The sequence below is a fragment of the Nipponia nippon genome, unplaced genomic scaffold (genome assembly GCF_047370975.1).
Source record: "Nipponia nippon isolate SJK-2023a ecotype South Korea unplaced genomic scaffold, ASM4737097v1 scaffold_6, whole genome shotgun sequence".
NCBI classification, from domain to species: Eukaryota; Metazoa; Chordata; class Aves; order Pelecaniformes; family Threskiornithidae; genus Nipponia; species Nipponia nippon.
This window is the reverse complement of record NW_028262380.1, coordinates 77,462,794-77,479,163: the sequence shown is the minus strand read 5'-3', so window position 1 is coordinate 77,479,163 and position 16,370 is coordinate 77,462,794. Positions and strand designations below refer to the sequence as shown.

The window sequence follows — 16,370 nt, the reverse complement described above, 5'->3', positions numbered from 1 at the left end:
TGACATCTTGTTAAAGTTTTCAAACATAACATCTCCTCAGCCTTCAAAGCTCCTTCCATCCATCCATAAGCATTAACTTATTTGAGTCATTTTCTCAGGCAGAAACTCTCCCTGTTTGATCTCCTGAAGATTTTTGTCATAGAAGTAGCGTATTCTCAGTCACGATGTAAAACAAAGCATGGGGAACACAGCTTCTGTACTCTGCCTTTTCTCCAAGGCAATGCTCACTCACTGCACCCCTCGTTACTTAACACAGCTCAAGCAGTACTTGAGTCCCTTCCCACTGGTCTTACCTAAGAGATTCTCTTTCCTTTAACGTAATTCTGATTTATTCTCCTTTCACTCCTGCCTGTACAGCCATTAACACCAAATACAGAGCTCAACAGCACTGGGTATCACACCGGGTTCTCCGTAAGCAAGGTAAACATTAGTCTCATGGGCTGTCTATACACTCTCACACAAGCCTTATTTTCCTTATTTTCTTGATATATAATTAGTCAAGGTTATCATCCTCAATGCTGGGCATTCCCACCAGTATGCGCACCCTTGTGTAAGGGCCTGCAAACTTGTTTTCTTACATGAAGGAGGAGGCCCTTCCCTCCTTCAGTCAGGTCTACCCTTCTCTTCTGCATTTTATAATGAAACAGAAAAAGAAAGCAAAACCTCCCCCGTTATTTTAACTCTCACGAGTGGTTGAACTGGTAGCCCAGCGCGGCTATATAATCTTCCACGTTAATAACATCAGCCCCTCTGAATGCACTGAACGAGCAACGTGCAGTTTTCATTAGACTGCCCTTAATGCAGAAAACGTGCACGTTCGGCAAGGTCGAATGGAAACCTGCCATCTCTGGTGTGTCCATCGATACAAATTAGTAAACCTGCCTCCCGTGAAAGCAAGACGGGGACTGAAAAGATAAATACCCACTTAGTAAAACAAAATCAAACCACCTCTAGAAAGATGCAAGACCCTGAAGGAGGACTGCAATAGCCCCTTGAAAATAGTGAAGTAATGGGCTTACAGTTTTATTATTCATATAAAGTTTAGTGACTTCAAAATGAACGCGAAGCCAAGCAAGACTTGTTATCCCACTAAAATCTGTGCTGTAACTGAAGCCAGTACCCAGATGTTCTGTGGCAAAATCCACCGCTTCGCTGCATAAAAGCACCACATACCCTGACGTACAGTCCTGGCTTGCCTTTATCCAAACCTGCTTAGATTCTGGATTATTTTTCTAGCAATCTTTTAAACTGCCATGGGAAGCATAAAAGGTGGTCTCCTACAAAACCGTTTGGTACCAGCTTGCAGAAATTTGCAGAAATAAATCAGGATTTCTTTTTAATAAACTGTTTATTACCAGCCTTTCGGAACATAAATTGTAGAAGAAAAAGCAGGGTCTGAGTTTAATAAACATCTCATCTTTTTATATATATGAAGGCAGAAGACCTTGGCACACTTCAGAGCGAAACGTCCGGCGAACAGGCTCCATCCAGCCCTACCGAAGCTGCGGGACGGGGAGCGGAAGGCCACCGCGCAGCTGGAGGCTCGAAACCACATTGCGCAGCCAAGGTGAGCCCCTGCTCCCCCGGCACCATTAACCCACCCATCACTAGTTTTGGCTCGCAGGGCACCTCCCAGGAAAGGGGTTACCCCTTCGTTTTCAGGGGGCTTCTAAAGTGGACAAACCTTCTAAGGAGGACAAAGCGGACCTGAAGACACCATTTCTGCCCCTACACACAGTTTTGGCGTACAAGCCGGGACGCTTCAGGGCAGCCTGGGCTCTTGCTGAGCCGTCCAGGAGCAGCGTGGCACTGAAGGAGGCCCAGGGCTCCAACGAGCGGGTCCTGGCACAAGCAGAGCTGTGTCACCGACCCTGCACCGCCACGTCCCCAGCCCACCGCGCAGGAGGAGGAAAGGCGCGCTGGAAAAACCGTGGCAGATAGGCCAGAGCTGCGTGCCGGGAGCTTTAAACGTCAGATGAACACCGAGTATGTGGTGAAGGCATTCGAGCCGAACAGGGAAGGCAGCACAGGCGTTACGTGATTTTGAACAGCTTGCTTGACAGTTTGCACCATATTGTATTTATAAACATTGGGGAAACCTAAATGCTTTTCTTCGGCGTTTCTGAAGTAGTCATCCACAACAAAACAGGCGTGCAGGGCGATCCTACACAGCTCTGCCTCACCTCTGCGACAACCTTCTTAAAATTAAAAAAGGGGTCCGGTATTAATCTCTGTGGGATGAGCATCCTACATGGCGTTCAAATTCCCTCTCAAACTGCGCATCTGATTGCCTAACCCCAAACTCCCCCAGGGGGCTGGGGTGTGAGGTAACCCACCGGCCAGTGACGCCAGCAGCACGTCACGCGTGTGCCACCGCCTGCCAGGTGTGGCTCGCGCCCTAGGACAGCCGTGTTTGTGTCGCTTTCCTGGTGGGGCTGTGATGACACGCTGTGGTGACACGCTGCGGCGCCCACCCTCCACAGCAGAAAAGTCAATGGGTTTTCTCTCCGGGGCCACGCAGAAACAAGGACAGCGTGATGCACCCACAGTCCTCATCACAGAAACATGAGAAGGCTAAAGGGATTTTAGATGTATTATAAAGCTCTTTCAAATTAAGAGGGGCTCGTTATCTGCCAACACAGAAAGTCCACAAGGAACAGGTATCATTCTCCTCACAACAGGACGAAACACAGCCGCAGGACCCCAAATACATCCATACAGTACCCGTACATGATGTGCATTTCTGCTTCATCACATTTTTAATAGTTGAAATAGAACATAAAATCTGTTTTAAAAAGTCCTCTCCTCCTCCAAATATTAACAAGTTTTAAATTCTGGACATTAAGTACTCACAGAGATTTGTAGTGGTACTAGAAAGCTGACCTCGGCAGCTCTCCTCTTGCAGGTATGCATTTTGCTACGAGGTAGGAGAGTGGGGCTGGGAGGATGAGGCATTCCTGACAAGAAGCAATCCGAAATGCCATTCCTAAAATAGCTAAGAATCAGCGATTTTTGAAGTAGGCTGAACAGAATTACAAAGTTTTTCTCCCTGCTCCCTTACAGCACAGCTCAGGGTGCTGACGATGTCTAACACCCAAGCGCTATTTTTACGAAAACCAGCTTATGGCCAAGCCAGCGGTGCCTTGCCAGGGTCACTAGCATATAAATCACTCGCCGCCAACCACCCAGGGAGGAATTCACCCTCAAATGACTCTCGTCTCTTCCAGTTTTACAAAGATACAACTCCACTGGCTCGACCAAGCATGAAATGGGCGCACCTAGGCTGGAAACACATCGTAAGACGGTGCCGGACGGAGCTGCCAAGGCAGCCTGACTGTAGGATGCTCCGATGGAGACGCGGTGCCACGCTTCTGTCACTGAACGGCGCCTGGTATCTGCTCACCAACAGCCAGCCGGGCCAGGGGGATCTGTGTATTTACGCTGGGGACCTTGCCTTCCCTCTGAGCTCGCCTCCTGCAGCTCAGTCAAGTCGCAAGCTCAGCGATACCATTTAAGCGTTTTAATTAAAGATTTTAACTAGATGCTAACCAGATCCTTTGGTGGGGAGGAAAAGTCCAAGGGAGGCGACAAGCTCACAACCCGCTCTCTGAAAGCAGCCTCACAGGGGCTGCCTCGCTCACATAGGTGCCCGCCGGGATGATTTCCAGAGCAGCCGCGGCACGGACGAGATCACGCTCATCCCTGGCACCAAGCTAACCCTTCTGAGGAATCGGGGCACGTTACCACTCAAGTGTTAAATACATCCAGAAAAAAAAACGCTCAAAGAATCACTGCTTTTCAAAAATCTGCGCTAGCCTTTAACTGTGGAGGCTTAAATACATAAAAGTTATATCTGCAAGTGATTAAACAACGCTTTGTAGCCATTGTCTCTGCACTGTCGAAAGAAAAACACGACCCAAGCTGCACGTAGCAAACCTCAGCACTTAAATCCCACCGTTGAGTTTTCCATCTACTTTTTTTGGTAGGCACTTTTTCTGTTTTTTTTTCCCCCCGAAAACAAAGTACGATGCTAGCGAAGCCGGAGCCGTTGCCCGCCTGGCAGAGACCCGCTCAGCGGCAGCCGCAGGACGAGCCGGGGCTCCCGGTGGCAGCCCAGGCTGCGGGGCACCGGCCGCCGCGGGCTGAAAGAGAGCAAAACCGGGGAGGAAAACCCAAAACCTCGAAGGGGAAGGGGGGATCCGAGAGGGCGCCCAGGTCCTACCGGCAGCATCACCGCGGAGCGGTGCCGGGACGAGAGGTCCCGCAGGCGGGGCGGGAGGGAACCGAGCCCCCCGCCCGCCCCCGACGGGGCTGCCCCGGCGGCCCCGCTCCCCCGGCCCGGTGCCGGTTCTTACCTTGCGGTGTCCGGTCCCGTCCCGTCCTGTCCCTCCTGCGGAGGGGTGGGGGGGAGGCTTTTTTTTTTTTGGGGGGGGGGGGGCGGGGGAGGGTGTGTTTACCTAACCCCCGCTCCGGCGGGGACGGGCTGCAACGGGGACTGTGTCACGCACGTCCCTTCGCGCTTTATAGCCCCTTCCCCTTCCCCACCCCTCCCCGCGGGGAAAGAAGAAAAAAAAAAAAAAAAAAAAAAAGGAAAAACAATAAAAACCAGGGAAAAGGAGCCGGGAGCCCCCCCCTTAGGGCACCCGCCGCCGCCCGGGGAGAGGGCACGGCCCCGACTTGGCCTCCCGGGAGGAACGGTAAAAGTTTGCAAGAGGGGCGCGGAAGGGCGCGGAGCGGCGCCGGTCGCTGCTGGGGGCGGGGGTGCCCCGCGGGCGCGGCCGCTCCGCCCCGCCACCGCGCCGCTCCGCGGAGGGGCGGTCCCGCGGGGGAGCCCCGGCCCCGGGGCTTAGGAGGGGGGGGGTCCCGGCTTTGTGCCGCGGTCGGCTCCGCCGCTGCGCTGGCAGAAGCTACTCCACATCCATCTTGGGAGTGTGATCCTGCCTGAAAGTCGGGACGGGGTGGCTCGGGGGGGAGAGGGGACGCCGTGGGAGAAAGGGGGGGGCAGCGCTCCCGCTTCGCTTTTTCAGGCAGCCGCCGGTGGAAGGGGTTGTGGGAACGCTGCGGAACATCCCAAGAGCGAGGGACGCGGGAGAGAGGGGTGGAGAGGCGGTCGGGGATGCGTGAGAAATGGGGTTGATGAAACCCTCCTGCAATTTAGCAAATGGGTCGCGAAGCTGCATGTGCAGCCCCTCGCCTTCTCCCGCCTTACGTTGTGATCAAAGGCAGCTTTCAGGTTCGGGGAGCAAGGGACATTTTTCTTACTATTACCTGGCAGCTGCAACGAAAAGGCAGAAAGTATCCTTTGCCATTTAAAAACACCCCCCTCTCTTTTTGTTTCTTTTTTGGCGCATCAGTCATAAAAACGTCAAGTGCTACATAAGCATTAAACAAGTTATTACCAATAGCAGCCGACGGGTAATTTCCCTGAAGGTAATCATTCCTTCCCTACTACTTCAACAGATTTGGGGAACAAAAATAAAATAAAACCTCCTTTTTTGCAAGACTGCTGAGCAAATCTGACAGCGAAGCCTCAGTGGAGGGATGCAAATTGTCATATTCTGTAGGCTGACAATCAGCTTCACTCTGTGAAGACACAGCCCCCAAAAGAGCTCACGTCTTCAGGGACATGTAGCTGTCCAGACCTCTGCTAATTGCCGTTAGTTACCGCCACTTACCTCCCACTCTGTCAACTCACAGAGTAGCCGGGTCGCTCACTGCAAGCCAGCGAGCGCTCTGCCCAAGGGTCTGCTCAAAAATATAAGTTCACCAAAAGAAACCCAGGATTAAGAAAAAGAGCCCCATGGGAGCCCCCATCCAGTTATCCTTCTGTTTTCATGTCCCTATTTTTCCATGTTTCACAACTATATTTATCATTTTCAAATAGGTTCAAGGGTAGGAGTTTGGGAAAGGGAAGAAAGACACAGAAGTTCAGAATTCATTTATGCATGTTTAAGGAGAACCTAAAAATACCTGGTATTCGCACACGGCATCCTGACTTCTTCCTTTCCAGAGGATCGTTTGGCTCCAACTGCAACACCTCAATAAAAAAAACAAAACAAAAAACTCAGTAAACTACATGTGCTCCTCTTCTGCTGCAGAAGATGCAGAGATTGAATCATCCAAAAATGGGAGAATCTGACTAAATAAGAAAGCCAAAACTAGTAAAGAAAACCCGATGCAATCTCACTAGTTTTTCCCCAAGGCTTTGGAGCGTGCAGGAGCCAGCCGAGAGGGACGTGCTCAGGTGAAGGCAGGCAGCTACCTTCGGGTACGATTCGTGGCACAACAGTATTCTGTAGAGCCTGCAAAAATGGCTGGCTCCGGTTTGAGGTCATTAGAGGTAAAATATTGCTACCCAGCCAAAGAGCTCTTGAGACTGTGCACTTCACACGCAGGCAAACCGATTATTTTTAACCCGAGGACAGTTTTAGTGCTATTGTTCTTAGAGGGTATTACTGTTTGTGATTTCAGGGGAAGGAAGATGACATCCCTGGGATATTATTTACTGCGGTATGCGAACACCGACTCCTCTGCGTATAGGTAACTCTTTTTTTGGATGCTTGCAGCTCCACTTCTATTGCAACTGTAAATCTCTATCATGATTTAAAGCATAGCACAGAGTGACTCCCAGCCAGAGGAAGAGTTAAAGCACTTTCAGAACAAGATTCGCTGTTCTCAAAATTTACAAAGTACAAAAATAGTAAACACAGATATGGAAGGCAGATTTGGGATTTAAATGCTGAAAATTACATGAATGCCTGGGAGGTACTAGGGCAGCCAGCTAAATGGAAACCAAACAATGAAAGCCCAAAATATGGAAAATTCTTGTGAGTAGGTGATTCCTTTTAAATCCATTTAACTGTCCCTATTCGCAGCACTTAGGAAATTGGTATTGAAATGCTACCCCCTGAATCCATTCAGGGATGATTCATGTTTGTACAATCTTTATAGGAACAGGTCTCAGGCATGGCAGTGTACAACATTCAGGGCGAGAAGTCTTCGACTGTAAAACGCCGTTCCTGAGAAAAATGAGAAACTAAAGGCGAAGAAGATTGGCAAGCCTCTAAGCGACTTGGCTTTGGGCACTCATCTTCTCCTTCCACTCTCTCTCAAAGGCTTCCAGGGAACTGAGTTTTACCAGCAAAAACGGGCGCAAGAATGAATGTCAAAAGCTGCACACTAAATACTGATGAGAACCAAATTATTCATTCGCGTGCAGTCGCAATCTTTGTCTGTAGCTGTGGATCACTTACTTGGGGGCTGAAACTGTTTTGCCTTAAGTGAGCAAATAAATATCCAAAATTTGGAACATCTGTAATTGGTTCACAAAGGCGACTGTAAACTGTCTGGGTAACAATTGCGCTCTTTATGGTTTCACCACGCTGGGAGACCCTATTAGAGCGGATGGATAGGTGCTACCAGAAAACAAGATGTATGTTATGTATTATGGAGAAAAAGAGGAGGAAATGTTTAATAAGCTATCCAGTGAATAAATCTGAATAATATATCTTTCCGAAACAAAAATGGAAATGGGCAATTGGATATTCTAGGAGGAGAGAAAGAGGGATAATTCATCATATAAATAATTCATTGCAAATTTTAGCACCCAGTGCTGCTGTGCATTTGATATGGAGGGCAGATGACACTGTCTGTGCTTGCATGAGTGTGTTTAATTGCGTGTATATATATTTTTTTCTGCCCAATTATGTGGTTCTCATTGTGATGCAGATCCGAAGGTCTGTTATCAGTAATCCATCGATAAGCGTTTGTTGCTAGGGAAGGGGTATCGTTTTTTATTAACCTCAGAAACTGAGATGCTAAAGCAGGCTTATCAATCAATTATGCCTCATAGGCCGTGATGGGTTTTAGTTATGCAGCATCACACAGTGCTCACTCTCTCAGAAGAGGAATGGGCTGGGCAGCAGGGGCCTCGAGAGGCATCTAGGAAGCGTCTGGCTCGGTAGCTGCCGCGACCTTCCTCAGCGGAGCGACATATGAAAGCCCAAGTGGGGTTGAAGCAGTGACAGCGTACAGGTAAGCGATAAAACTGAAATCATTTGCTGTAAGCATAGAGATGATGCTCCTACTTTCAGTAGAAATGCTGATGTTGCTTACTGGGTTTTGCTTGCCTGAGGCTGAGCCACAGGTTTCACCCGAGCAAGAGGTCAAGTTTTTCTTCTGCCCGTTAGGCAGCAAGCGGGTGCTGCTTGAAGCAGAGTGACCTGTGTGTGAGAGGCAACGGCCTTTCAGGTCTGGGCAAAGCACGAGCCTGTGAGAACTTCTTCCCCTGGTGCGCTGCTGCTTTGCCAAACGCAGCCCGGGCAGGCAAGGAGCAGCACGCCCAGCACACTTCCCCCAAAAACCCGGAGCTACTGCGACCAGCGGCAGGGTGGCGTGAGCATCCTGCAAACGCTCTGCCGGCTCCCTCCTTGCCTCAATTACGGTTTCTTGTTTTAATAAGAGACATTTTCTTTCCCCTATCTTGAGAAAAATCAAAAGCATGTGCAGCAGTTGGCATGCAGCTTGCGATTTAACTCAATATTTCTCCTTAAAAGTGCTGGTGGGAGAAGGATAAAACAAGACACCTGAACAGCAGAGCATGGTTAATACAATTTTGCAACACGCTGTTACCTGCCCTTTAGGCTTTACCCAGCTGTGGTGTAAACTGATGCATTGCCACTGACCCCAAGAAATGACACATTTGGGCTGCCCTTAACTCGTTACTTGCCGATTTTATCCAATTATGTTTTATTTATTGAGCTAATCTGTAAAATCTCTTGGTGTTGACTGTTTTACACCTCCAGTGCATTCTTTTTAATCCTACTGTTTTATGAACTGATTAACAAGATTTTTTGCTCCAACAGCACAAAAATAAAACACAAATCTAAAATGTGGTCCAAGGAGTCAGCATCGGCATTTCCCATATCGTCACTGGAAAACACCTGCTGTTAGACACTACTGTAGCACTTGTTTTATTTCCCCAAATTTGATATAATATTATAAAAGCAGATTAAAGATGAATGGTTTTACTGTAAAAACCCAAATCTGCATGTGAAAAATAATGACAAGCAGAGCTCTTGTGCTCCAAGCATTATTTCTTAATCCTGACTTTATTCTGCTATGAAAAATGATATTTTGCAGAATTTAAATAATCTAATCTACTTCCCAGATAATTGTTAACAAACCATTGATTTAATCTCGAGTGCCCAATAGACCTTAAACTCTGATGCAAAATATCTATTCCTCTAATTAAAACAAATGAATTTAATAAAGGAGAATGGTATGATAATTAAACATGTTATGAAGTACAGGCTACTTTGATCCAGAACACTCACCCTTTAAGTCTTATGCGACTAGGTGTTCCCACAGACACAGCCCAGACCTGAATTCTTGTTATATTCCTGTCCTGAAAAAATAATTGTTTTAGACATGTCACCGCAAAGTGTAAATTCAAGTCACTATTTTTGATCACACACTCACACAATGGAGCAACAAATTCTTTCCTTGGCAACAAGAATCAGCCGTTCAAAAATGGTATTTAAAACTAAACACTAACATTTTTTTTTTCCATTTAATGCTTCACGTGTCCTAAACTTCAGCTGTACGTACAGCTTCTGTGTGAACATGGACAAACAGGACATAGTGTTCATCATAAAAACTCAGTGCAGAAGTAGTAATTGCAATTTTTAGGGCCAGTTTGAGGACTCCATAAGTACTTATCTGAAATAAAAAGATTGTAACTTACGTGGCAGAAGACTATAACCAATTTGAAGAACTGATTTTGGCTTTATCTGATGACACCTGACTGAGAAGGATTTGCCTTCACACAGGACGGACAAAGGGAGTCTGTAGTGTCCTAATGCCTTCCAGGCCACTGAAGAATCCACTGCACCAATCTCCTCTTCCTCCTTTTCTTCTCTTTCCTCCCTCAAGGTGAAGACCAGCTTTCGATATCCTCGGCTCCCATTTCAAGACTGAGACTTCTTCCCTTCTGGTTAGCCAATGACAAGAAGAAAAAAACCCAATTTACGAACTCTACTCAGCAGAAAATCACCCTCATGACAACATTTTTCCTTTTGGACTTTCCTAGAAGATCCCAAGGTGAATGCAACATGACGATGCTCAGAATGCTTAGCATTTTTGTACATCTGTGGCACATAACGTTGCTGTGTGGAGTAGGGCTGGCTCTCTCTTGGTCAAATAGCCCTGAATAAGCATTGACCCATGTCCCTGTATTTAATCAGCAGACACCCATGATTCCTAGGAAATCGGAATATACAATTTACTTAATAGACAGAAAACACTGGAAAATAAAGAGCAAAGGGGAAATTGTCAGTCATTGACCAGATGACACCATTGCTGGGAGAATCTGAAATATATCAGAGCTAAGATTTGATTCTCCATAATTACTGATAAGGTCCAACGAGGAAACGAACTCTTAACCTTTCTCCTCTGGGGAGCCCCAGGTTTCAGCTTGATCCATTTTCGAAGTCTGCACTACGGGCTGTAACAATACAAAAAGAGATTACATTAAGCACGGTGCAACAGCTGGCTACTGTAAAACTACAACTAGCTGCCACACAGCACTTAAAGTATACATCCAGCTACGTTAACTCACGTATGCTCCTTTTTTCTTATCCAAGTGTACCTGGTAGTACCCAGCAATTAGCAGCAGTGTTTTGTGTGCTGGCATTCACTTATACAGACAAGAGGAGAGCTCCAGGCAACAACAGAGTGGGATGGCGAGCTATAAAATGGTTCTTCTAAAGGCATTATTGAAGGGAAGGTCATCCTACATGATTTAGAATAAAAGATCATCTGACTGTTTTTACTCTCACAAACCCAGAAATCCCATGGCATGAGGCAGTAGGCCTGCTTCATGTTGTCTGAAACTAGAGGTTGTTCAGTATGAACACATTTTTCGGTTGGTTGGTGCAGCTTAAAATAAATCTGATAGCAAGTGAGTCAAATTCAGCTTTACATTACCCCTAGGATATCCCTGGTGCCATCAGGATGGCTACGTTGTGTTACGGAGAATGGAGGTGGGCTGCAATGACTTGACTGACTCATTAGAAGGTGAAATTAGTGATATCCATTCATTTTGCTTTCCATGAAGAACATGGCTTATCACTACCTCACGCTGCATGGAGCAGGGGCCAAATCTCATCAGTGCTGGTACCACCCATGTTGAAGATAAGCATAATGTCCTCATAGCCGGAGTGTTTACATTGCTCTCTGATGTATTAGTGTAGTTGTTTGATTACATGAATAACAAATGTGCTTCTAAAAACGTGTTTTTAAAAGCTTTTGAGGCACAAATCTGAGAGGTGACGTGCATACCAAACTAGTGCGGTCCCGGTGGCAATGGCATGCAGCTGGACCTCTGAATTCACTGATGACATCGGTCAGAATACTTCACAGACTAAGACATGCTTAATTCTGCTTTCTTTGCCACACTCCAAAGTTTTATTAGCTGTCTTTTAGGTAACTAAGTTTAAGGTTGAATACTTTTCCTTCTCACACCCCAATTGTACATTTTTTTCCCCTCTAAACCATTAAGCAAGTTTTCCGGTGCTTTGATTTTATATGGGTTTAATAGCTAAGGGGTGTAATTATTATAATTAAATACGGGAAGCATACTAAGGGACATAAAGATTTGAGGGAATGAGTGCTAAAACAGTTCTGCAAAATAAGTCAGCGACAAGAAAATGAAAACATCAATGAAAGCTTCAAGCACTTCTAGCCGCAAAAATACATTTCCTTTTTCCATATCTTTAGCGTCAAACGTTTCCCGTTAAAAACAAGCGCTTGGGAAGCCCTGCTTGCTCAATTCAACCCCCTTACGTGAAACAATCCAATAAAAACGAGGTCTATGTCCCATTTTCTCAGCTTCTGCAGCAGCCTGCCAGAGCTTTATCCCTCAAACAAGAGCTCCATCTGGTGGACATTCCCCAAAACACCGAAGCATCCAGCTAGCCCTCCCAGGGCCAAATTTAGGTGGCTCAACGACACATAGGAATTTCTGCCATAATCTACTTCAGGGGATTGATTTTGGTCCTCAGGGTCAAACCCAGAGTTACAAACCCCTCCAACGAGAATCGACAGGACCGGCCGTCCAGCATCAGCGCTTTGCCACAGAGTTGGTCTGGCTTTGGTCCACCCTGACTGTGCGTTCAAAGGACAACTAACCAAAAGCTCACCCTGCCCAGCTGTTCAGCTCTCGCAGAGGAAAGGCATAAAGAGATTTGTGTCAGAGAGAGTCTCTGACTTTCTGTGCACTGAAGAGAACCTATGGAGTTCTCTTAAATGCATTTTCTGATGTCAAGCCTTACAACATCCCTGTGCAACCAGTATCATGGTCTTTACTGATGGAGAAAACAAGACACAGGGAGACAAAAGCTCCTTGAGTTTGCTGAGGAGAGGCACCTAAAACCCTCTGAGACATCTCAGGGGGTCTTATTTGGCCATAGCTGCCTGTACTGAAGGGCATAAGCCTCCCATTGCCCAGTACCATCTCTGCAGATGTTTTGGATACCCAGCGGCATCTCAGATGGCACTCGGTGACTGTCTTTAGACAACAAACTGAGCCAGGTGGGACTTACTGCTGGTTCCACGGCAAACCAGTGACAGGAGCCCTGATCCCTAAGCACCTTCTCCAGCTACTGCACCTGGCTGCATCGATGAGAGAGGCAGCACAGCTCAGGAACCACAAAGTTCAAAAGTTTGCACTTTGGGATGTTACCATAGTTTTTAATCCTCTCTTATTAAACACTGGATCCTGTTAAAGATATTTTGCTGAGTCTAAGTAGGACATCAGTTTCAAAGATCTATAATTGCTTCTCGTCTCAAGTGAATAGAAGATAAAGACCAATGCAGAAGATTAAAAGTTAATTGTAATAAATTGCATTGGCCAGGAAGGCAAAATTTAAAAACACACAAGATCGAAATGATACAGAACACAATTATGCACAGCTTAAAACCCAACATCTTATATAACAGCAGAAATTTGTCTCTGACTAAAGAATACAGCATGTGGGAAAGCATGCAACTTGTTTGCCATCAGAAGCACTCGCTGTGTTCTCTGGTAGGAGCCTCCACAAATTGGGCAGGGTAGCAGGATTCATATGGCTATGTGAATGGCTTGCACATAGCCTCAGATGTGCGTGTGTAGTCAACAAGCCTGACTAGTTTGTCTGTTTTTTCATAGTATTCATATGTTGTGAGGAGCAAAAAGCACAACAGAGATGCTTTCTATTTACAATTTCCTTGTACCTAAGCACATCAGAGCTATTCAAAAGAAGTTATTTGCGAGTCTTGATAAGTGCAAGGACTGCTTGTTAGAAGATGGGCAATTAACAGAAAAATGTGAGAAGAGAACAGAGTGTCTGTGTGTGGTCCTCAGGAAAGCCCACGGGAAAGCCTGCCTCAAGACATTAAGAAATTTGTGCAGATGAGCTTACTACCGAAGCCGTAAGGGCCAAGGAGGAATTGACGGGATACAGTTATTTAATCTTTCCTCTCATTTTTATTACACCAGCTGGAGGAACACAGGCAGTCAACTAAATCAGAGAGTCAGAGTGGAAAGAGCACCCCTGAACTAAGTGGCTGGAAATACTTTTGGGATATTACTATTCCAAATGGAATTGTTTGCTTAAAGATAATTATTTTTCTCAGCACCAGCTTTAAGGTTTTTCGTACAAGCCAATGAAATATTTTCCAACCCTAGTTTCTTCTCCCACCCCTCCACACAGAACCAGCATTTACTGTCTGTAAACACCACGACCTGCTGTGCCGGAAGGCTCTGAGGAATGTTACTAAGATCACTGCTTAAAAAACTCTTACACTGAATACAAGAAACGTGCAGGCAAAAATTTCACAAGCCCCAGGTTTCTTACTGGAATCTACTTTCTCCTGGGGTCCACGGGTAGCTCTTCTTTCTTCCCTTTCTCTTTTGCTAATGTTTCTGGGGATTATCAGAATCCAAACTTGGAAAAGGAGATCCCTGTGGCAAACAGGTGCCCCTGGGAGAGGACAGCGTTCCATCACACTGTATACAGAGTATTTGCACAGTGCTAACCAGCTAACACAGGCAGAGAGGGCAAAATCATGCAGTACCTTCACGTACAACCAACAGTTGATGCTACCAGTTGTCCCAAGGACAAGTCCCCAAAAATAAGGACATCCCCTACCTGGGATATCCCCAGCGTCGCTGAGAGAACAGGTCTTTCAAGGGCGCAGGGTTGCTTTCTAAGCTTTGTGAGTGTTGTCTCAGCAAGGAGAAAGAGAAAGGAAACAGCATTTTAAAACCAAGCAAAAGCCAAATAGGAAATGTACAGCTTAGAAGCTACTCATTCTCCCCATCAACGTCATAATCTTTGAAAGTGGGATAAGTTGCAGCACGTTTGTTTTCAAATGATATTTTGCTCCTGTTAAGAAAGAAATCGGATGATGGAGAACTAAAGAGGGAGACAGCATTAGCACCAGCTACAGCTTAGCCACAGCAAGGCAATGCCGCTTTGGTAAAGGTCTGGCACTCCACAGACAAGGCAGCATCCTCGGGTGCTGCTTATTACATCCCACTTTTCAGAGAAGATAGCGTGGTTTCTCGTGAAACCATCAAGATGATGGTGACCATGTCCACAAAATTCCCATTGCTGATTCAAGGGAAGACCAGCATCAAAGCACTTCAGCTGTGCTAACTTCAGCCTGGCATCAATGACATTTCAATTTATTGTCTAGATTAGCTGCCAGCCCATTAACTCACTTATCATTCGCTAATTGATAATGTTCTCCTGCTTTATTAATAACATTACAGATTTCCTCTGAATTGGCCTGGATCTGGATTACAAATGTTCTACATTTTATGTGCTCATTCCCTCTAGAACCAATAAAGCTACTTCCCAGCATAAAGTCACATATGCAGTTGTTTGAAGAATTTTATGATCTCCAAAACAGAGATGAGTCTGTACAGCAGTGACTATATTTTGATACCCTTATTCAGACTAAGTTCCCACTGATGAAAATGGATAGGTTGGACTCCATCTTCTGAAGCCACAATGCCTACAGAATTACATTTCCTGTCCTGATTTTTATGTATATGTACATGAATGTGCACAGATATTACTGACATTTTATGTTCTTATTTTACTGTCCTACTGACATGATTTCATCAATGAATGACTACCAAAAATATAAAAGCCTCAGTTCCCTAAATAGAGGAATGCACCAGGCTTAATTTTATACATGAGGTTACACTATTTCAGTATGGACTCCCCTTGGGATACACCTTCAAGGCGCTGAATAAAGATAGAGCTTTCTTTTGCTGAAACACTAGATAACCGGAAACACAGGAAAACCAGCCTATCATGTTACATGAATGTAACCTTATGTAACCCTGTCTTGTGTTACATGTCCATAATAGAAATAAAGATTGATCAGTCTTACCCACCTATCTGCCTTTTATGGCTTTATCAGGCAGCCTTCTGAAAGGCAGCTGTTCCTATACAAAATGAAGAGTATGAAACAAAATACTCTTATGGAAACAATACATATATCAGAAAAACGTGTGTATGGTCTGTAGTATAACCACTCAGGCAGAAATTGATCGCGTGCCTAACTCTGCAAGATTCAGATCATGCAGACTGTAAAATCAAGAAAAGCATCACACTAACGCCGTAATTATCTGAGTGTCCACAGTGCATAACATATACCTTCCGCATTTATTCGTTACGGCCTGCCTCTCTCCCTCAGAAAAGTCTCACCAGCTCTGCAACCTGTGGGATCAGGGATAGAGATCAAACTGGCAGCGTGGCCCTGGGTCGCTGAAGCTGGGTCTCCTAGGGACAGGTCTCACCTGGCTGAGGTCCTGTGTCGATTCTCTGGTGTCTAATAAGCCCAGAGTTCACACTGAGATTTCCTTGAGCTAAGAGGTTCCCCTATCTTCTGCCTGCCCACCTCTAGGAAGCTAACACCCTTGAGACCTGCTGGCTTTCTATCAAATTTGACTGAAGCTAGCAAATATGACATTTCATAGATGTTACAAAATCCCTGGGAAGGCCTGGCAGACACATGCATGCACTGTCAGGTACATGCACGCACACAGCCAGCACAGCTTCATAAACGCTGCCTCGTAGGAAATGAGGCCAAGAGCATGGACCTGTTCTGCCTGGGCCCCTTCTCCTCCATGCAAGGGTAAGGCAGGGTTATACCTGTGTTTGGGAACTCCTAAAAATAATCCACTCCCTGTAGTGAAGAGCTTGTGCCTTGCACAATGGAAACCAGCTCTGTGAGGTGAAGGAATGGCCTGGGAAGCCTTTGGGGAAGCCAGCTTTTATACTGTGCTTTCCCACTACAAAGGAAAGGTGTTTAAA

At 46.0% G+C, this 16,370-nt stretch overlaps 1 protein-coding gene across 5 annotated transcripts in view; it reads right to left on the bottom strand.

Moving 5' to 3' along the window:
* The window catches only part of NDNF (neuron derived neurotrophic factor), a 28,978-nt gene extending 18,474 nt beyond the window's left edge, over nt 1-10,504 (bottom strand). The window contains exons 1-4 of one of the 5 annotated variants that reach the window (XM_087736535.1): nt 10,444-10,504; nt 9,746-9,991; nt 9,336-9,406; nt 5,971-6,037 (exon numbers count right to left, since the gene is read on the bottom strand). In XM_087736535.1, the coding sequence (XP_087592661.1) occupies nt 5,971-5,990 (20 nt within the window). In that variant the 5' untranslated portion in view covers nt 5,991-6,037; nt 9,336-9,406; nt 9,746-9,991; nt 10,444-10,504. Of the gene's footprint in view, nt 1-2,853; nt 2,872-4,355; nt 4,757-5,970; nt 6,038-6,187; nt 6,286-9,335; nt 9,407-9,745; nt 10,066-10,443 lie in introns of those variants that run through there. The other 4 variants (XM_087736537.1, XM_087736536.1, XM_087736538.1 and 1 more) reach the window with 4 other exon arrangements.
* Nucleotides 10,505-16,370: the final 5,866 nt, after the last annotated feature.